This window comes from Leucopleurus acutus (assembly GCF_964270905.1).
Source record: "Leucopleurus acutus genome assembly, chromosome: 3".
Classification (NCBI taxonomy): Eukaryota; Metazoa; Chordata; class Mammalia; order Artiodactyla; family Delphinidae; genus Leucopleurus; species Leucopleurus acutus.
The window spans coordinates 148311839-148335553 of record NC_139145.1 but is presented as its reverse complement, the minus strand read 5'-3'; the positions used below and the strand labels follow the sequence as shown (position 1 = coordinate 148335553).

General features: G+C 39.0%; 1 protein-coding gene across 1 annotated transcript in view; it reads right to left on the bottom strand.

Moving 5' to 3' along the window:
* ADAMTS12 (ADAM metallopeptidase with thrombospondin type 1 motif 12) overlaps positions 1-23715 on the bottom strand; it is a 393027-nt gene that overhangs the window by 247350 nt on the left and 121962 nt on the right. Inside the window, 1 exon segment of the mRNA XM_082836323.1 lies at positions 2054-2204. Within this exon segment, the coding sequence (XP_082692449.1) occupies positions 2054-2204 (151 nt within the window).

Genomic DNA, 23715 nt, shown 5'->3' with positions numbered 1-23715 from the left:
GAATAAACACGACAGAGTATAAAGCCCGAGGTGTAATAGAACCTTGACTTAGGAGCTTGGTTATATTCTGAACACCAACTGCCTCGATGCTTTTGAAAATTCACTCCCTCCTCTGAGCCACAGTTGCTTCTTTGGCGAGAGAAAGAGGCTACATTAGGCACTCTCAAAGGTCCTTCTGACAAAGCTGTTCACTTCTGCCATTCTGGGTTTTAAAGAAGTATAAGAGAGTATCTTTTAGAAGATGTGTGTGGAGAAATTCACAATGCAAAGATTGTTCCAAGGTGGGATTAATCAGAGAAGGTTTCAGAGTAGTGGTAGGTCTTAAGGTTGGCCTAGAAGCACAATGATGAAATGGTGTTGCAAGCACTATAACTGTGGTATTGTGTGTGACCTATTGGGGGCATCACATTTGTAAACCTCATTCTTTTCCTATTCATCTCTTCTGCCTTTATGACAAAACGCACGCCATTCTCAACACATTATTACTCAACTCTACCTCAACGGGGGAGTTATAAAGGAGAGAATGGGTTCAGGTGGGTGGATGAGGAACAGCCTAACTCATTTCACAGAGCAGCCATGCCTACAGGAACAATTACCCAGCCAAATTCACTCACGGTCCTAGTAACTCCCTCCGCCGTATTAATTACCTGGTGATCTAAAAACTATCAAATCACACATACAAAGTGTCATCCATCACCCAAGATTAATAAGCATTGGGCAATTATTAATAGGAATTGGGCAATTAATAGGAGTTGGGCAATTATTCCAACTATTCCAATCCTTCCAGATGATCGGATTGGTGACAGAGTCCTAAAAATTCACACTGAAACTAAATTATCTGGAATAGTACGTCAATCGATCGGCCCGACCAGATGATGCATCTCTTCTCTTGGTGCTTTCTGGAAGGAGATTTAGATAGTAAGTTATCTAATTTAGGTCAGAGTTCCAATAGCTTATTAAAGTTAAGGAATTTAAGCAGCTGTCCATTTTCGTATACAGAAAATAGAGACTCAAAAATTTCTTATTGCTTGCATATACTCTGCTAAGATTACAGAAGAAACTCCCAGGAAAGTTACCATCTATCTTAGGGTCTGGATGATGTCTGCAGAGAAATTACTCCTCCCCTTGTCCTTTCTTTCTCCTACCTGGCAAAGCTCAAGTTCTGAGTCCTCTGAAACCCTTATCAGAATCTACTATCCCTAATTCCTTCCTCATCTATTTTCCCTTTGAGGTCCACGGTTTCTAAATCCTTGAGACACATAAATAATATTATGGATTGCTTTGGTAACTGTCTCCCTAGTCCACTATTTTTTTTCCTCTGAAGAAAGGAGAAACTAAATAATATTTTTTAAAAGTCCCAATTTCCAGTGGCCCTTTATGCATTACTATTATCTCCTACATATTAAAGAGAATATGGGCGTCGCAAGGAAATAACTTGGGTCAGTTTAGCTCTGAAACTACCTGAAAGTCTTTGGTACAAGGCAGAGAGGAGCAGTTCAGATCATTCCCAAGACACGGGGGCAGATAACATACTTTGTAGTGGACTGCAAACAAAACGCAGCCAAAAGAACCTTAGCTGAATTCATCATTTGATAACGTGTTGGTATTTTCTCAGTTTCTCTTCACACATCATTACCAGCATCATCAAATATTTAAATCTGCTTTCCATATGCAGATATGAAAAGCTGTCTAGTAATATTCCATGCTAATGTATTATAACATTGCTGATACTGCAAAGCATCGTTTGTAATTTAAACTATTTTCCTCCAAGGGATTCAGAAGAAGCTTAAAAAAAATTTACCATTATGAATACCATATAAATATCATCAACTAATGTGGCAAGGATGTAAGAGATACCTTTTTCCTTTCCCGTTAAGAATACAGAGACTTGAGTACAGAGAAGTGAAGGGTACAAGGGTACATATTTTCTGGCCACAGAATGGGGAAGAGATAACAGATTTGAAGAAGAGCAGATCTCATTGTAAAAAAAAAAAAAAACAATAATAGAACAGAACAAATTCCTCCATCCGGTGAGGAGATTAAGTCACAGTACCCTTTAATCCGCAGGTTGGCTCCTTCATCTCTGGGACGCCCAGCCTCTGCCTCCTGTACATGACATGTGGGTGGTATACTCCCTCAGCCAGCAGATGATTTTTGACAGGCTCAATGAAAAAGTCTCCATGTGGCAGATGGAAAAATCCAGTCTGTAAATACATGCAGTACAAAGGTTTTATTTGAATCAATTCTTTACCGAGGCAAAGAAAATTAGTAAAGTGAAAATTATATAGATTATGATGAGCCCTGAAACTCGTAAGACTGGTGCTTTCATCGTCTGCCATGTGATCTCACAGAAGAGCTACACATAAATAATTTAGTGAAATGTCTTCATAGTCATAGTTATTAAATGTTTTGGGGTCATGATCCCTTTGAGACGCTAATGAAAAAAGTGTATATATACACACATATCCAAAGGTAGCATATAATTTTTCAGGTTTGTGGATTCCCTCCACCCCTATAACTCATTGCTGGATATCCATGAATCTTAAATTAGTGCTTCCCGGTTGCCCTGTTATGGAACTGGTACTTATAATCCATATTTCACTGACAACTTTTGGGAACGTTTACCTGTAAGTGAACAGCGGTTTGACTTGAAGTGTGTAATGACATTCTGCTCTCAAGGAAACAAAGAAATATAATACTAATTTCCTGATCTGAGCCTGAGTTTCCAAGAGTCTAAAGAGGGCACTCTCATTTCACAGATATGGGAATCAGCCATAAGTTGGAGAATGCTGGGCAATGAGTAACTCTTTTTGGAGGTCAGGTCTAGAAGCGGTATAGCCGACAACTCTGTTTCCTCTTTGGGAAAATTTCCTAGTGCCCATTTAAGATGTTTAGAAATTACTTTGCCAATGATCTCCTAGGATGGACTTAGCTCTCAGGATGTGAATTCTATATTGATGAAAAAGAGGGCTTGCCCTCGACACCCCCCTTGCAGCTTCATCTTGAGGTGACCAAGAGCTCAGACTCTGGAATTAACCCGGGTTCACATCCCAGCTCCTCCACTTTTTAGCTCTGTGATTTGGGACAAATGACTTGCTCAGGTTAAGCCTTCTCAACTGAAAAATGGGGATAACCAAGGGATGCTGTGAAGATTAAATGAGTTAATACACGTGAAGCTCCTAGAAAAGGGCGTGGCCCATAGTCTTATCTGTTTTTAGACTCTTGCCAGATCTCAGACTTTACGTCTTTTCATTGTCTTAGGGTCTCCGGAGTCAATATAGCAGTTGAATGAATATTAAGTTTGCAAAAATAAACCTGGGAAGTTTGAGGTTAGGAAAAATATGAACGGGCCCCAAAGTTCAAGGTCCCTCACCACATGTCAGTAAGCTGGGGATGCTCTGCTACACAGACGAGTCTGAAGATGGGGTGAGCGGGGTCAGGAGGCAACAGGGGCTCTGCGAAGGGAGACGCTCTCTGTTGAACAGGCTTTGACTTGGGGGTCTTTCCAAAACGTTTGCTGCACTGTACCAGTAATACAACCAGATCTAAACAGAAACCTCACAACTGGCTTCCTACTTTGATTACTGACCTTAAAGTATCTTTGATAATAGGGAGAACAGAAAAAAAGGAACACTTTACTGAAAGTCATACGAAGAGCTGTGTGACCTTGAATGGGTCACCCAACCTGTAAAATGTGGATGATGCCTACCACCTCATAGGGCTGTTAGGAGAAGCAAACGAGCTGAAGCTTAGCCGACTGCCATGCGAACTCTTTACAAATGCAGGGTGGTATTACTTTAACTACCAACCCCAGAAGCGGTTATATCTGACTTCAAATTTGCTGGCATTTCTTAGGAGACATGACATTGTTTTTCCTCAGCCTCTTTCTTTGAGGAAAAGCCTCTGGGACAGGAAGCACTGACAAGGTCCAGACTACAATAAACTAGCTGGAAACAGACTTATGCAGGACTGAGACTGGGTTCTATTTCTACTCGGAGACAAAGACCAGGGACACAAAGAGATGGTGCGCCTATTGCTAATGAAGCTCATTTGTTCCATGGAAACAAAATAGAAGGCAAGGACTCCTCGGGGACGGCTGGTGTGGGGTCCCTTTGTGCAACTGTCATCAAACTAATACTAAAGTCCTTGAAGAAAAAAAATAACATCAACAAGAAGGATATATTGGTATTTCTCCAGCCTCAAATTCTGGCCCCAGGTGGTGCAGAAGAAACAGATGGGGCACCAGTTGAGAACATAATAACTGTTTTCTGGGCAATATGAATGAGGGTGTCTGAAAGCCAAACAAGCATTTTCTTAAAGGCTTCCTTCCATTTCCGTTCCTGCACAAGGCCAGCTTTGCCAGTGTGTACCTGGAAATCACCTGTACAGCCTAAATATTCCTCAGAAGCTGGATGGAGACTTAGGAGAACTGGGTGACCCACCAGCTGGAGGGGAAACAGAACATCTGCTCATATGCAAGTGGGGCTGTTGGCCCCAGCACCCCGTGTGTGTCACGGAGAAGGGAAGGGACAGGATGGGGGATGAAGGGACATCGCTGGTTCAGGGAGAGTGAGGCGGGAAGATTTCCCAGCTGAGCTGCGCACCTCCCCTCTTCCCCAACATATAAACACAGAGCTTTGTACACCTGGTACCCAAATGGCCATGGGTCACTGGTCTCTTCTCATCTAACAGAGCCAGGTCATGCTCTGGTTAGAGCATACACTGGTTTTCTTTCCACCGGAAGGAAGGACTGGCTCCACTCTCTCCCTGAAGCTAACTGCCCCAGAGAACCACCTTCTTTCACTGCCAGCTCTGGATCTGGACCAAAGAAGCCGCTCTTCATTCCAGTCTTCTCGACAAACTGCTCACCTCTTATATCTTTGAAGGAGAATGAGAATGGACTTGAGGACAAGGTAGCCAATTCACTGGGGGCTTGAACAGGTTCCTGGAAGAACCAGAGCGGGATGAGCCGCAGGCAGAAGCTCAAAGCGGACAAGTTTGCCCTTTTACCTCCGTCATCTCCTCTTCCTCCTGTCAGTATCCAGTATCCCAGCACACTGCTAACTGTCCTTTGGAAATAAACTCACCTCCTTGTTTTAACTAAGTTATAAATATCTGTGAATGCTTCCTGAGGCTCTCTTCTAAGAATTGTTTTAAATAAGCTGTATTGTGAAGCATTATAAACATACAGAAAGATATGCAAGTTATAATTGTAAAGTCCCATAAATCTTTCATAGAGGGCACACCTAAACGCAGAAACAGAACATTCCCAGCAGCCAAGAAACTTCTTGTTTCTCTTCCAAGTCAATATCATCCCCAAGGGTAACCTTACTCTGATTTCTAACACTAATACATTTGTTTTAAACCTATCCTTAATTCTTTACAGGAAGCATTACTTGATATAAAAAAAAAATAATGTCTTCTAGTTCGTTTCGAGTGTTAGGGACTGGCCAATGGGAGAAATTTAAGGCAGGGGGATTTCTCAAGGTCCATTAAGCCGGACTCTTCATACTGCTTCCTACCAGTCCTAACCAGTGGGGATGAGACAAAGGACTGAGCTACCTTAGCCTGAGTCATTTGGCATTGAACCTCTACTGCTCTCTGCTAAGGAAGGAGGGGGAAGAAGCTTAAGAATCTTTAGTACCAATTTATTTTTCCTAGTGGGAAACTGGTAGTGTCTCACAAGCAATTTGTGAATAGAATGTTCTAGAATTGCAAAGCCCAGAGACCTTGAAGAGTCACCTAACCTATGCTGTCATGCCTTCAGGTTTTACCACAGGTGAAAACGGCAGACCAAAGAATAAAAACAATGGTATTGTAAAAGACATAGGGGGAATTTATCAAAGCCAGCACTCAGGGCCCTGTGTTGCACAACTTAAGGGGGTGCTCTTCACATAGAAAAAACTGTGAGTGGCACCCCCTGGAGGTGTGCAGTGGAACACTGTCACTAAAACTCATCAACCGGTCCTGGAAAGAAATTCCTTTTTCACTTGAGAATTTCAGAAGTTAACAAATCAATTTGTTTCTTCCCACGGTGATGAAGACATATGATGTGGAGCCTGTGCTCCACAACGGGAGAGGCCACAACAGTGAGAGGCCCACGTACCGCAAAAAAAAAAAAGAAAATGGGGATTTTTGCTTGCAGCATCATAGGAAATGTACAAGGTAAACTCCTTTATCTTTTTTACCTATGAAACCTTCAGTAAAACAAACACTGTTCTCTAATACTTTTTTGGTGTGTGTGACTAGAAATGCTGTATCCTCCCTCAAAGGTGGCACAGGGAGAGAAAGAGAATCACTGAAGCAATACATATGAGGAATCTCTTTAAGTAGAGGGTAAAATCGTCTACTTGAGGCAAGTAGGAAAGGCATCTGGGAAACTGCTCTGAAGAATGGGAGAAGGCACCAACCTTTGACAGAGCCCAGTTGAAGCCTCAGCTGAGATTGTGAGCCACTGAAAAGCAAGTCAAAGGAGATGACAGATGAGGCAAATGCAGGAGAGGTTGTGGTCAGAAAGGGGAATATTAAAGTTTAAGCATTCAGAGTTTGTAAGGCAAGCCTGGTGTGGTAGCATGAATATGGCCCCCAAAGGTGTCCAATCCTAATCCCTGGAACCTGTGCATAGGTTGCTTTACACGGTAAAGGGGACTTTGCAGATGTAATTAAGTTAAGGATTTTGAGATGCGGAGATTGTTGACTCAGTGTAATCAGCAGAGTCCTCTAAGAGGGAGGCAAGAGGATCAGAATGAGTAGTAGAAGAGGTAATGACAGAAACAAGAGGCTGTAACGAGACAAGGAAGAGGCCACAAGCCAAGGAAAACAGGCAGCCTCTCAAAACTGAAAAAGGTGAGAAAACAGATTGCCCTGAAGCCTCCAGAAGAAATGTGACCCTAATGACATTCATGACACTCTGAATGACCTTCAGAACTGTAAGAGGATAAATCTGTGTTGTTTTAAGCCACTGCATTTGTAGTAATTTGTTACAGCAGCCTTAGGAAAGTCATACACCTGGTGAGTGGCCATAGGAATAGGTCACCAAAGGGAACCCAATTAAAGAATTCTAGGGAAGGGAAGTCAAGAAGGTGAAGGGTCCATGAGGTTAAGGTGTTCACCTTGACCCGCAGTTAAAAATACATTTCACATTGTGACCAGTATATAGCCAAAACATTTCAGGAGGGAATGCTTCCCTCTTTTGCTATGTAGAAGGCATTCTGATATATTCCATTCTGTGTTATTCAATTTAAATTATGGTTCTAACACACTAAGTTGATTTCACATCCATGTAATGGATTACAATCTGCAGATTCAAAAACACCAATATGGTGCGGAGAGCTTGGACTTTATTGCTAAATCTGGATCTGAGTTCTTATCCTGGTTCTATACTTTCTTCCTGTGTGACCTTGGTCAAGTAGTTGATTGATGAGTCTCCGGCTGTTCATATGAGAAATGGGGATTGCTTACTTGCTAAAGCTGTTAAGAAGAATAAATGAACTGTTGTGAGGAAGCACCTATTACAATGGCTGGTGTGTAGCATTCATTCAAAAATAGTGGCTTCTTATAAAATTAGAGAATCTTATCCTAAGACCCTTTGAGGGTCAATTTTTCAGCAGATACTGGAATTGTTTCCTCACCTCCACTCATCCACATCATAAACACTCTTCTAACGAGGAGAGATACTTCTCAAGGCATCTGCTATTGCTAAAATAATTATTAGAACTCTCTTCCCTTTATGGTGTTAAAAGTCTGTGTGCCTATAACTCTCACTCGTCGTCTTAGCTCTGCCTTGTGGAGCTATACCAGATATGTCTAATATCTTTTATACATAATATCTACTTAAGTATATTGGATAACATTTATCATGTGCCACTAAGACTTCTCTTTTCAGCCTAAATATTTTCATTTCCTTCAATCATTTTTCGTTTCTTATTGTGCTAATCCTTTAGCAGTCTGGTTAATCTCCCTGACTACAGCTTGTCAATATTTCTCTAAAAATGACACCAGAATTGGGCATTGAGAGCCTAGCACTCCAATGCCATCAACTTTGGAGAAAAGAAATAGTGGGAAAAGTATTTTTTTTTTCCCTTCACAATAATCAAATTCTTCAGGGAAGAAATTGGTAAGGCAAAAATTTGGTCTAATAAGGACTTACTTCTTTTACTAGGGCTTAACGAAATGATCTATTTTCTCCATGTTGTTACATGGAGTCCAGGAAATGGGTTTCAGAATTGGGGAAAATACATAGTGACAACACTGAAGACAGAATGTCTCAAGTACTCCCTGAAGTTTAATGATTTTTTTCTTAAACAACACCCTGAATTCACCAGACATCTTCTTCATTAGAGTTCGATTTCCCTGCCATTCTGACCATTCTTTCAGCATCCAAGTGGAGATGGTCGGTAAACAGTTCATGGCAGTGCTGCTTGGGATATGAACAGACCACACCAAAACTAGCCCTCTGCAAACAGTTCCAATCTCTCTGCAAAATGGGCTGGCAGTGTCTGGATGTTATTGCAGGGAAAAAGTTGGACGAAGAGTACATGTGATTTTTTTTCTTTTCCCAACTTTTTATTTAGAAAAATTTCAGAAGTACAAAACCCCTCAAAGAACGGTATAATCAACATCCATATGTCCCCACTTGGATTAATAAATATTAATAACCTGCCACTTCTGAAATATATATGCTGTACTATTTGAAGGTAACTTGCAGACACTGTGGCAATTCAGCTTTAAGTACTTTATCAAGCCTGCCCTAAGAAGCGGGCACTCTCCTATATAACCACAGTCCCATTACCTCACCTAAGAATTAGTAATCATTCCACAACATAATCCTAATTTCATTCCATGTTCTAATTTCCCATATTGTCTAGAGCTATTCATTGTTTCTTTCTTTCTTTGTTAGTAATCTAGAACTAATCAAGTTAATACAATGCAGTTTGGTTGTTTTATAATAAATTATTTTTTTAAACCTCTGGAACGTATCATTTTATTGGTATATGTTAGACACACTCTTGGATCAAGAGTTTTAGGTTGGACTTTTAAATTAAAATCCACTGAAACATAATTTTGCCAAAGTTTCTTAAATTCACAACTTACAATATATTGATAGTCTCCTACCCCACTAGGTAGCTGATGTTTCATAAAATCCCCTACTCAGAGTTATATTCATGCCTTCAACTTGTTTATATTATTATGCTCTTGGGCTATTCAGTAACCAGACATCTGTTCAGAAATCCCTCTAGAAAGTTTCCTACATTATTTATGTCACTGCTAAAGCTATTTCCCCTCCCTTAAAAAACAGCTGCTTTACATACAAAAGAAAAATCATTATTTAGCCAGAATGTTGATAAATGATTCTAGTTTCTTTTCTCTGACCCATCATTGCCTTTTATACACTGATTGGCTTCCTAAGCCTCTTCTGCTCATATGTACCTCAAGCACATAGCTTAAAAAGTGGACTATTTCTTAAAAATCTGTTATGAAAAACAATAATATTTTGTTCTACCTCTCCCAATCCCCAGAGGTAATGACTCTTGACTTTTTTACCTTATTCTTCTGCAGGTTATCTCTATATTTTCTCAATAACACGCTGTTTTTTTAAAAAAAAAATCAGCTTTAGACATTATCTGAAATACTGTCCCTGCTATAATAGATGAGGATTGGCATCGTTACACAATGACTCTGCCATTTTCCCAGTATCATTACTTTCGTCAAACCAATATAGGTGACTGCATTTACATTTCTGAAACAATGCAAAGGCAAACCTGAAACTCAGCCAGTAGATACTGACACAACTTACTGGCCAGTATGTACTCTAATAGGTTGGTCTCTAAGCCATACAGGGTACTAGTATTTCCTTTCTTGTATAGCATTTTATTTTTCTTGGAATTTCTGCTTGTCTTTCTTTTCTTATTGCATTGTCTTCCCTGTTGTTACAATCCATTCTTTTTACATCCTCAACATACCAGCACTGTTCTATGGAGTCCCTCTTTTTCTTGGAGACATCACTGGAGCTCGCTGTCTCCCTGCTCCTGCCTAGCGGCTCACAGGCCAGCCCCGGGCTATCCTATCCAGGGACTTCCCTCCATGCCACCTCCAGGTTAGAGCTACTGATTTATGGCTCTCACATCTGTATGTCTGTTTGTTCCAGCACCCATTTTCAAAACTGAGAAGTTTTTCTGAATATCAGTCCTTTCTGGGTGGTCACTCCCTCTCTCCCCAAAAGGTTTAGGGTCATCTCTTTACCCATGCTCTTTGCCAAATTTCAAAATTATGTGCCTTTGAGTGAGTCTTCTTTCATCCATTGTTTTGGACACTCAATAGACCATCTCACTCTGGATACTGTGTTTTTCAGTCCTTCAGTGATGAAAAAATACTCTTGGATGTTGGATCTTCTGGACTGCTCCTCCATTTTCCTTAACTTTTTCTCTCATCTTTTCCAAATCTTAGTCTTCTTTATCTACTTTTTGGAGATTCTCTTGGCTTTATCTTCCAACATTTCTGTTGATTTCCTATAAATTTCATAAATCTTTTTTTTCAGATATCTCATTCTTGGCCTCTAGCTGTTCCTTTTTCACAGTATCCTCTTCTTGTTTTATGGACAAAATCTACTCTAGAATACTCCCAAGGACACTATTTACAGGTTTTTGAGGTTTGCCTATTTGTCTGATGCATTCCTTTCTGTTTCCTGCATTATCTTCAAAGTTAATTTTTCCTGTTTATTTACCTTGCTCTACTTCTTTCTTGTTGAAGTTTTCCTAAAATGTCTTGACATCCATCCATATATATGAGGGAGTGCTGAAAAGCTGGTGAAGTGCTCTGTGTACGTATGAAGGACTTTTGACTGTTCAAGTGGGAATCTGGTAGGTACCTAATATTTATGGCTGGAGGATTTCCTAAATGCCAGAATGTAACAGTCTTTTTTTGTGCACCATTTAATTCCTGCAGAGAAGAAAACTCTAGTCTATAGTTTAAGGGATAGACACCTGCCTGTAGTAATTCTGCCTGAAGTACTAGAAGCAGACAGCCATTTTGTTTTCAGCCCCATGCCTTCATTCTCCCTGCCTTCCCTCCATCATATCCAGCACTTCTAAGTCCCAAAATGCTCTGTGGTTCCTGGGTCAAATCAACTTCCTTCTTGTCTACATCCAACCAGTATGCACACTCTGGGGTCGGGTTCACTTGGCCATGAAACATTGGTTATTACTTGTCCCACTTTCCATCCTCTAGAATTCTGTCTAAATCTCATGTCCTAAGAAAGCTCCTCTCTTATTCTCTGTTATTATTAGGAAGGAGAGGAAACCTACTGTGCCATCTGTCATCTTTGACAACTTTTTGATGGTTCCAGGAACATTAAAAATAATTAGATTAATAAGATATACTTTTTAAAAATTTATTTATCTTATTTATTTATTTTTGGCTGCACTGGGTCTTTGTTGTTATGCGTGGCCTTTCTTTAGTTGCAGCAAGCGGGGGGCTACTCTTCATTGCAGTGTGCAGCCTTCTCATTGCAGTGGCTTCTCTTGTTGTGGAGCCCAGTCTCTAGACACGTGGGCTTCAACAGTTGTGGCACACAGGCTCAATAGTTGAGGCTCACGGGCTCCAGAGCACAGGGTTAGTAGTTGTGGCGCATGCGTTTAGTTGCTTCATGACATGAGGGATCTTCCCAGACCAGGGCTCAAACCATGTCCCCTGCATTGGCAGACAGATTCTTAACCACTGTGCCACCAGGGAAGTCCCCGATAAGACATAATTTTAACAGATTTAAATAAACAATGAGTTAAACCTTCACACCAACATCAAAGAGATTAAAACCTGAAATTCATCCTTTTTTTAAACTCAGAAAAATAAGTCTACTTTTGTTTTAATTCACCATTTAAATTTGTTTATACCCAAAATAATTCATAACATAGAAATGATAACTGGCATAAAATATTGAAAAATCCCTACCAATAATTATACACTAAAATAACATAAAATGATACATTAAACAAGATGGACTTAATTGATATTTATAGGACACTCCATCCAAAAACAACAGAATACACATTTTTCTCAAGTGCTCATGGAACATTCTCCAGGATAGATCATATCTTGGGTCACAAATCAAGCCTTGGTAAATTTAAGAAAATTGAAATTGTATCAAGTATCTTTTCTGACCACAACGCCATGAGACTAGATATCAATTACAGGAAAAGATCTGTAAAAAATACAAACACATGGAGGCTAAACAATACACTACTTAATAATGAAGTGATCACTGAAGAAATCAAAGAGGAAATCAAAAAATACCTAGGAACAAATGACAATGGAGACACAACGACCCAAAACCTGTGGGATGCAGCAAAAGCAGTTCTAAGTGGGAAGTTTATAGCAATACAAGCCCACCTTAATAAGCAGGAAACATCTAGAATAAACAACCTAACCTTGCACCTCAAGCAATTAGAGAAAGAAGAACAAAAAAACCCCAAAGCTAGCAGAAGGAAAGAAATCATAAAAGTCAGATCAGAAATAAATGAAAAAGAAATGAAGGAAACAATAGCAAAGATCAATAAAACTAAAAGCTGGTTCTTTGAGAAGATAAACAAAATAGATAAACCACTAGCCAGACTCATCAAGAAAAAAGGGAGAAGACTCAAATCAATAGAATTAGAAATGAAAAAGGAGAGGTAACAACTGACACTGCAGAAATAAAAGAGATCATGAGAGATTACTACAAGCAACTCTATGCCAATAAAATGGACAATCTGGAAGAAATGGACAAATTCTTAGAAATGCACAACCTGCCAAGACTGAATCAGGAAGAAATAGAAAATATGAACAGACTAATCACAAGCACTGAAATTGAAACTGTGATTAAAAATCTTCCAACAAAGAAAAGCCCAGGACCAGATGGCTTCACAGGTGAATTCTATCAAACATTTAGAGAAGAGCTAACACCTATCCTTCTCAAACTCTTCCAAAATATAGCAGAGGGAGGAACACTCCCAAATTCCTTCTATGAGGTCACCATCACCTTGATACCAAAACCAGGCAAGGATGTCACAAAGAAAGAAAACTACAGACCAATATCACTGATGAACATAGATGCAAAAATCCTCAACAAAATACTAGCAAACAGAATCCAACAGCACATTAAAAGGATCATACACCATGATCAAGTGGGGTTTATTCCAGGAATGCAAGGATTCTTCAATATACGCAAATCTATCAATGTGATAAACCATATTTACAAATTGAAGGAGAAAAACCATATGATCATCTCAATAGATGCAGAGAAAGCTTTTGACAAAATTCAACACCCATTTATGATAAAAACCCTGCAGAAAGTAGGCATAGAGGGAACTTTCCTCAACATAATAAAGGCCATATACGACAAGCCCACAGCAAACATCATCCTCAATGGTGAAAAACTGAAAGCATTTCCACTAAGATCAGGAACAAGAGAAGGTTGCCCACTCTCACCACTCTTATTCAACATAGTTTTGGAAGTTTTAGCCACAGCAATCAGAGAAGAGAAGGAAATAAAAGGAATCCAAATTGGAAAAGAAGAAGTAAAGCTGTCACTGTTTGCAGATGACATGATCCTATACATAGAGAACCCTAAAGATGCTACCAGAAAACTACTAGAGCTAATTAATGAATTTGGTAAAGTGGCAGGATACAAAATTAATGCACAGAAATCTCTGGCATTCCTATATACTAATGATGAAAAATCTGAAAGTGAAATCAAGAAAACACTCCCATTTACCATTGCAACAAAAAGAATAAAATATCTAGGAATAAACCTACCTAAGGAGACAAAAGACCTGTATGCAGAAAATTATAAGACACTGATGAAAGAAATTAAAGATGATACAAATAGATGGAGACATACACCATGTTCTTGGATTGGAAGAATCAACATTGTGAAAATGACTCTACTACCCAAAGCAATCTATAGATTCAATGCAATCCCTATCAAACTACCACTGGCATTTTTCACAGAACTAGAACAAAAAATTTTGCAATTTGTATGGAAACTCAAAAGACCCCGAATAGCCAAAGCAATCTTGAGAACAAAAAAAGGAACTGGAGGAATCAGGCTCCCTGACTTCAGACTATACTACAAAGCTACAGTTATCAAGACGGTATGGTACTGGCACAAAAACAGAAAGATAGATCAATGGAACAGGATAGAAAGCCCAGAGATAAACCCATGCACATATGGACACCTTATCTTTGATAAAGGTGGCAGGAATGTACAGTGGAGAAAGGACAGCCTCTTCAATAAGTGGTGCTGGGAAAACTGGACAGGTACATGTAAAAGTATGAGATTAGATCACTCCCTAACACCATACACAAAAATAAACTCTAAATGGATTAAAGACCTAAATATAAGGCCAGAAACTATCAAACTCTTAGAGGAAAACATAGGCAGAACACTCTATGACATAAATCACAGCAAGATTCTTTCTGACCCACCTCCTAGAGTAATGGAAATAAAAACAAAAATAAACAAATGGGACCTAATGAAACTTGAAAGCTTTTGCACAGCAAAGGAAACCATAAACAAGACCAAAAGACAACCCTCAGAATGGGAGAAAATATTTGCAAATGAAGCAACCGACAAAGGATTAATCTCCAAAATTTACAAGCAGCTCATGCAGCTCAATAACAAAAAAACAAACAACCCAATCCAAAAATGGGCAGAAGACCTAAATAGACATTTCTCCAAAGAAGATATACAGACTGCCAACAAACACATGAAAGAATGCTCAACATCATTAATCATTAGAGAAATGCAAATCAAAACTACAATGAGATATCATCTCACTCCAGTCAGAATGGCCATCATCAAAAAATCTAGAAACAATAAATGCTGGAGAGGGTGTGGAGAAAAGGGAACCCTCTTGCACTGCTGGTGGGAATGTGAATTGGTTCAGCCACTATGGAGAACAGTATGGAGGTTCCTTAAAAAACTACAAATAGAACTACCATATGACCCAGCAATCCCACTACTGGGCATATACCCTGAGAAAACCGAAATTCAAAAAGAGTCATGTACCAAAATGTTCATTGCAGCTCTATTTACAATAGCCAGGACATGGAAACAACCTAAGTGCCCATCATCGGATGAATGGATAAAGAAGATGTGGCACATATATACAATGGAATATTACTCAGCCATAAAAAGAAACGAAATTGAGCTATTTGTAATGAGGTGGATAGACCTAGAGTCTGTCATACAGAGTGAAGTAAGTCAGAAAGAAAAAGACAAATACCGTATGCTAACACATATATATGGAATTTAAGAAAAAAAAATGTCATGAAGAACCTAGGGGTAAGGCAGGAATAAAGACGCAGACCTCCTAGAGAACGGACTTGAGGTTATGGGGAGGGGGAAGGGTGAGCTGTGACAGGGCGAGAGAGAGTCATGGACATACACACTAACAAACGTAGTAAGGTAGATAGCTAGTGGGAAGCAGCCACATGGCACAGGGATATTGGCTCGGTAGTTTGTGACAGCCTGGAGGGGTGGGATAGGGAGGGTGGGAGGGAGGGAGACGCAAGAGGGAAGACATATGGGAACATATGTATAACTGATTCACTTTGTTATAAAGCAGAAACTAACACACCAATGTAAAGCAATTATACCCCAATAAAGATGTTTAAAAAAAATAAATAAAAAAAATAAAATAACATAGAATTCTTGTCAATATCTATACAGCACAAACAATTTACTCAATTCTGGAAAGCATGTGGTGAGTTCTACAGAACTTTCTGACGTACCTGAATGACAGCTGAAGTTTATCCACCACTTGTGACTTTGCAGTGACCTTAACCTTGATGAGAGTGATGTTCTTGGAGATGAACTGGCCTTATGCAAATGTCAACCTGTCTGACACTTAATTCATGACCTCCCAAATTACTAATGAACAGTAATTATTAAGCAAAGCACAACAGTATAATCAAGAATTTCTGATCACAGCATTGACACCAAGAAAAGGGTTATTTTCTCTTTTATACTTTTTCTATAATTCCTAATTTGCTACATTTGAGATATATAATATATATGTATATGTGTTATATGTATATGTTTATATCTAAAACACACATATACATATATATATTTGATATATATTTCTCTTATACACAAAACAATTATTCTGAAAAATTTACCAGTGGCTATCTCTATGTGACACGCTTATTTTTTATAAAATTAAAAATACAAACTCCTTCCCCTGTAAAAAAGAATTATAGGAAGTGTGGGTGAATATTCTTCATTCCAGGAAGTGGCACTTAACTCCCCCTACCCTAACCCTGCCTTTAGTGTAGCCTGTGTTTGGTGACTTGGTTTCATATAGTGGCATACTGAAAGGGAAGGAAAAAAAGTAACTTTCCAATGGAGAATCACAGTCAATGCTACTCCAGCCAGGCAATCAGGGATAGCATCATCAGTGATAAGTTACACTGACAGCATACGCCCTTGATATGAGGTCACGAGAAGGGCACTTTCTCTCTGTTGTGGTCTTCCCCAAAATCCGTAACTCCAGTCTAACCATGAGAAAAACATTAGACAAACCCAACTTTAGGGATATTCTACAGAATACCCCTCAAATCGTCAAGGTCATCAAAACCAGGTTAAGCCTAGGAAACTGTCAGAGCCCAGAGGAGGCTAAGGAGATATGATGACTAAAATGTAGTGTGGGGTCCCGAATGGGATCTTGGAACAGAAGACTGATGTTAGGAAAAACTAGCGAGCCCTACATAAAGTGTGTAGTTTAGTTAACAGTAATGTACCAATGCTGGTTCCTTAATTATGACAGATGCGCCATAATATGGTCAGATGTTAACAATATGGGAAACTGGGGGCCAGGTATACAAGAACGACAGGTACTATCTTGGCAACTTATCTATAAATCTAAAACTGCTCTAAAACAAAAAGTATCTTTTTAAAAATTACAAACAGGGCTTCCCTGGTGGCGCAGTGATTGAGAGTCCGCCTGCCGATGCAGGGGACACGGGTTCATGCCCCAGTCTGGGAAGATCCCACATGCCGCGGAGCGGCTGGGCCCGGGAGCCATGGCCACTGAGCCTGCGCGTCCGGAGCCCGTGCTCCGCAGCGGGAGAGGCCACAACAGTGAGAGGCCCGTGTACCACTAAATAAATAAATAGATAGATAGATAGATAGATAGATAGATAGATAGATAGATAGATAAAACAACGGTGTTAAAATTGATGGAAGGTGAATCCTAATAGAAATCTGGGAAGAGAAATTAGAATTTTTTTCCATCATAAAATTGTGCAATTCTTCTGTCAATATGACCCCTCCTATCACAGTCAGACAGACACTCTCACACTTCAGAGGAAGAGAGGGAGGACAACCTCTGACATTTGGGACAATATGGATTGAGAGCCTCGGAAATGCACATTTTTGACCCCAAACTCCACTTGTAAAATTATTTCCTAAATAACTGGTTCAAATAAGGAAAACAGTTGGTGCACAAAGATATCCATCACTGCTTTATTTATGATGATGAATAACAGGACACAACCTAAATGACCAGCAACAGAGAGCTGGGAAATAAATTGTATAGCATCTATATAAGGGGACATTATGTAGCAAGTAAAAAATGTGTTAGGTTTTTAATGATATCGAAAAATGTTCATTATATGACATTAAATGAAAGAATACAAACTTGTACATTAAGCATGCTTTCAACTATGTAGAAATATAGAGAAAATATAAGAAAGAAATATATCTTTTAACGTCAATCATAGTCATTCCTGACTGGTTAGATAATGGTTATTTTCTCTTTCATATTTTTGCTGAAAACCCTGAATTTGCCACATTGGATATATATTTCTTTTATGGTAAAATAAAGTGATCTTCAAAACACTTGCTAGTGCTTTTCTTTGTGCGATTCGATTACACATAATTTTTGTTTTCCTCTTTGTGCCTTTCTGAATTTTTCTAATCTCCATATTGGCACATGATATTTTAGAAACCAGAGAGTATGTATAAAATGTTTTATTATACTCTGTAAATGCAATGGTTTGAATGGTAACACACATTTTAGCTAGGGAAAGACTTTTAAGGATACTGAGTGCTATACACAGAGTATGATGTTAGGGGATATTTAATTAGGAAGCATGATTTTAAAGTGCTTTTAAAATACATTCTGTTCCTGATATCAGTCACCAGTTTGTCCAATTACACTGCTAATTACAGGTCCACAGGTGAAGCAGCTGAGAACAGGGAAGAGGGAGTGGGGTTGGAGAATGTACAGGGGGAGGAAGACAGACAGAAGAGGGAAAAGACAAATACAACAGAAAAGAAAAAAGGAATTACAGAAAAAGAGGTAAAGGGAAGAGTGGGAAGGATGGAAAGAAGGCAAGAAAGAAAGAGAAAAACATGCACTGCTCTCAAATCTAGGAAGTAGGAAGTTGGAAATTACATGAAATAAACTCACTAAAAGGCAATAATAATATAGGGTTAGAGATGTTCTTAATCAGTTGATAAACCAACAGGGTTATATCAGGAACAAATTTTGTTTAAAAATATTTCATAGCTGTGAGAAAATGTCCTGGGGAAGAGACCATTCACACCTGCGCTAGTCAATATACAAGAGCTCTGTGTGTAAGGAGACATACAGGTGGTCCCCATGTTGTCCTCGGAGTGGGTTGTCCTGCCCATCAATGGTGGTCCAGGACTCTCCCACTTCCACTTCCTTTCTCAGTTTCACTTGTTTACTGCACAGCGCACGAGGGAGAAGTGTAGATAATTTCTGAAAAGCAAATCTCTAAAGTCGAAGGGGTGATTTTGAAGACAACTGCTAACCACAGGGAAATAATAAAACCACTAAGCTTTTGGAGGCTTTGGGTGATCAAAATCACTATTTCAAAAGTCCTTCTAAATCATAAGAAAGGGAAATTCTTATTACCTAAGTATTTTCTGAGTGTCTGACTTGCCAAGATATTAGCTTTCTATCCTCTGTAAATGATGCAGGAGAATTGTACTTTGCCTGCTTTATAATTTTTGGTACATTGAAAATGCAAGATGCAGTTACTGGACAGAATACATTCACATTTGTTTTATAGGGTTTATGGTTTAATATTATTATTCCAACTAATTTAAAAGGGTTTTAATGTTTGTGCTTTTCCCTTTATAGCATATTGTGGGTTTTAGCTATAATTTATTTGGTTTAAATATTCCTCATGGGAAAATAGAATCCCACATATTACCATGTTGTTATACAATAAAATGCACATTGTTAAAAGGAGACAACTAGAAAACAAAACAATGTATGTGTGGTAGGCAAAATAATGTCCCCTACCGAAGACAACCATGTCCTAATTCCCAGAAACTGTGAATATGTTGATTACATGGTAAAGGGGAATTAAGATTGCAGATGGAATTAAGGTTGCCAATCAACTGACCTTGAGTTTGGAAAATTAGCCTGGATTATCCAGGTGGACCTCTTGTAATCCAAAGGATTATTTTTAAGTGGAAGAGGGAGGTGGAACTAGAGAGATAGCAGTGTGAAAAAGACTCCGCCCAGTATTGCTGGCTTTGATGATAGAGAAATGGAACCATAAACCAGGAATGCAAGTGACCTGTAGAAGCTGGAAAAAGCAAGCAACTAGTTTACTCTCAAGTCTCTAGAAGGAATGCAGCCCTGATGACGTCCTGCTTTTGGCTCACCGAGACCCATTTCAAACTACTGACCTCCAGAACTGTAAGGTAAGGAATCTATGTTGCTTTAGACCACACAGCCTGTGATAATTTGCTAAAGCAGCAAACAGGAAACAAATACAACATTTGTTTGTATTACGTACATCAAGTGCAAAAGGACAGGCTGCCAGCTGGAATTGGCTTGCCAGCTGCAAATAAAGGAAGATTACCTAAACTTTGATGGAAAATAGTACCTAACCCTGGGATTGATGGAAAGGGCTAACTTTGCTCCCTGGAAATTTTAGTTACTTGGTCCAGACTAAAGTATTTGAAGGAACTTAAAATGAGGTCATTGTATTCACCTTAAATCAATTACAGTGATGTGAGTTCATCTCATCCCTCCAAGTTTTTGCCAAATCAGCAAAATGAAAATGCCACGGTTATTAAGGTTGAAAACACAATTTCTACTAGGAAGAAAAATTAGAAACAGCATTAAGATATTTAGTCGTCTTTCTAGAAATCTTAACATGATTTGGGACTGTGAGGTGGAATGCAAGAGGTGAAAAGAAAGGACTTAAAGGACGCTGGTCTAGCAATTAGGAGATGCAGTCGTACCCTGGTATGTGACCTTATGCAGTCATGGAATCTCTCGGATCTCAAGTTTTGCAAATGAAAAATGAAAATTATAATACCTGCCCTGCCTTCTTCCCATGGGTATAGTGAAAAGCAAACAAAACTATATATGAAGCTGCAAGTAATACATATATATAACCGTCTATTAGTCTCAGTTTAATAATCACAATCATTTATTTTGTGCACGATAAATTATGATTTTCTGCAAGTCACAATTATGCTTTAGTAATAGTTTTCTTTCAAATAAACCCATGCCTGGAGATGGTGGGTGGATGCTCTTTTTATAATGTGACAGTCCATCTGACAAAGTCTCATCTATGGAAAGCATGAGCTCATGGTTTTAAACATGTCTTCATTCCAAAGGCTCCAAAAAGACCTTCCCAGAACAATCTGTTAAACCTCAAGGGCCTTAAGGAGGAAATGGCCCTTATGCACTGGGTCCTGGTTGTTTCCAATTATGAACTGAGTATAGGAAAATGTGAAATCTGTGGGGAGCAAGAGAGCCCATTCAGATCAAGTTTTAACCTTCCTGCAGCCCACTGGGAAATTGTGGGCACATCGCTGGATCCCTTCTCACTGCTTTGTTTTAATTTGTAACTTGTACATTGTTTGGGAGAAGGAGAAGTTTTCAACTCCCTGTGACAGTTCAACAGCTTCTCCCAGGACATATTAGGAACTCTGAATAAGTCCAGCTTTCATTGACATACGTCCACAGCTTTTCTGGGGTTGTGTGGCAATGTAAAGTGTTTCTCAAACCTGTCTGAAATATACATTCAAAACAATTCAGGGGTCTAAGCAGATAGTCAGCTGTGAATTAGACCCAAGCAGGATGACTGAGATAATGTTATTTCATGGTCCTTGCTGTGCCTTCATCCCCCTCCCCCAGACATGTGTGCTTATGACGTCATCTTCTAGAAAGTCCTTCCCTGACCATGCAAACAAAAACGTAGACAGCCCCCACCCTAGCACTCCCTACCTGCCCCACCTCCTTTATTTTTCTTCAAAGCACTTATTACATACTATACATAGGCATGTATATTTACCACTGTAATCTTGTCTCATGTCACTCTCCATGCTAGACTTCAGTCCCATGATGGAAGGAGTTTTTAGCTATTTTGTTCAACCCTATATCTCTGTTGCTTGGAATACAACCCAACATATGGTAGGTGTTCAACATATAACTGTTCAGGGATGAATGTTGACTAACTGATGCCTAAAATCCGTAATTAGATCTTTATTCCTTTGGCTTAAGGTAAATAAGGAATCTGTTTCCTGAAAAATAATTAAAATAACTTTAGAAGTTAATAAGTTTTTTGGAAGTTAGTAAGTTTTTTGGAAGTCAGTAAGTTTTTTAATCTGTATGAAGGAGTGGGTCTCAGTCCTTTTCTTGGAACAGATGATGATAAATCAGAGACAAACTAAGTCAGAGCCTCAGTGAACAGAGAGGCATTCACCAGGACATTAATTGTACCGTTCTAATGATATTCTTCCTCTTTCTTATTTTCTTGTATATTCTAAACTTCCTAAAGTGATTAGTTTTTATTATTAAAATTTTTAACTAAAAAAGAAATATCCAAAATAGTTACAAAAGAGGCTTCTAGTTTCTGGTTCTGCATGTAAGGAGCTTGAAAGCCACTCCATCCTAACAACACTTAAAAAGCTGAACAGACTGAAAAATCAACAACTCTTCTTGGATCCGTAAGAGAAGGGAGGACACAGAGCAAATCACTGCCCCCAAGACTGAAGGGACACATGGCAAGTACAGGAAGTAGTGGCTTACCAGAGCAGAGGCTCACAAGTGGAAAACACCATGGGAACCAGTGCCGAGATAGAAAAACCTGAACTGTAATTGATGAATTGCTGGAAGCTTAGTGTGGACAACTCTGAGAGTTAACTCCAGGGGGACCCAATTACAAAGGGTCTCTACAATACTGTGAGACTTACATCCAGGAGCTCAACCAAATTCCCACAGTAAATACCAGAGAAAAATCCTATCGTGCTTCCATCAGGAGGAGGGCAAAAGGAATCATTTTAAAATGTGCCACTCTGTTCTTAACAACACCTGCCCTCAGGGGAACAGTAGACCAGTGCCTAACCTGCCAGGTATTATCAGAGCCTAACTGACCTTGGGGAAGGGAAATACCCAACTCTAAACAGCTCTAGCCTTCTACATAGCAGAAAGGAAATATTCAACTCCAGCCCACTCTAGTTATTCTGTCCCACCTAAGGGGGGAGAAAAAAACTGAAAAACACTTGTTAAGCTTACAATCCAGAAGCACAGGCTCACTTAAACACTGAGACACCTAAGTATTAGACTGCAAAACACTTCCCCTTCTCCTACACCTCACCACCATATTACTAGAAGCCTATTTCCTGCAGTTCCTTTTACCCCATACATAATGTTCACCTATCAAGAAAAAATTACCCCCCCCAAACATAACTACATGAGGAGATAGATATGTTAATTAATTTGACTATAGTAATCATTTCACTATGTATATGGAAACATCATGTTGTACACCTTAAACATATACAATTTTTTTTTAATTACAAGGCATACCAAAAGGCCAAAAACTCCATTTAAAGAGACAAAGCAAGCATCAGAACCAGACATGGCAGAGATGTTGGAATTATCAGACCAGGAATTTTAAACAGCCATAATTAATATGCTAAGTGCTCTAATAGGTCATGAAGACAGCATACAAGAACAGATGGGCAATGTAAGCAGAGAGATGGAAATTTGAAGAAAGAACAAAAAATTGCTAAAGATTAAAAAACACTAACAGAAATGGAAAATGACTTTGATGGGCTTATTATAGAATGGACACATGGCTGAGGAAAGAATCTTGAGCTTGAGGATATATCAATAGAAACCTCTAAAACTGAAAATCAAAGAGAACAAAGACTGAAAAAAAAAAAAAACCCAGAATATCCAAGGACTGTTGGGACAAATACAAAAGGTGTAACATCCACATAATGGGAATACCAGGAGAAAAAAAAAAGAAAGAGACAGAAAAAATGTTTGAAGAAATAATGACAGATAATTTCCCCTAAGTAATATCAGACACCAAACCACAGATCCAGGAAGCTCAGAGAACAGCATGCAGGATAAATGCAAAAAAACTACACCTTGGCATATCAAAAAACACTTGATAAAGACTATCTACAAAAAACCTACAGCTAACATCATACTTACTGGTGAGAAATTTAAAGCTTTCCCACTGAGATTAGGTATAAGGCAAGTATGTCCTCTCTCACCACCCCTTTTTGACATTCTACTGGAAGGTCTAGCTAATGCAAAAAGACCCCCCCAAAAAAAGGAAATTAAAAGTACACAGATTAAGAAGGAGGAAATAAAACTGTCTTTATTTGCAAATGAAATAATCATCTATGTAAAGAATCAAAAAAAAAATTCCTGGAACTAATAA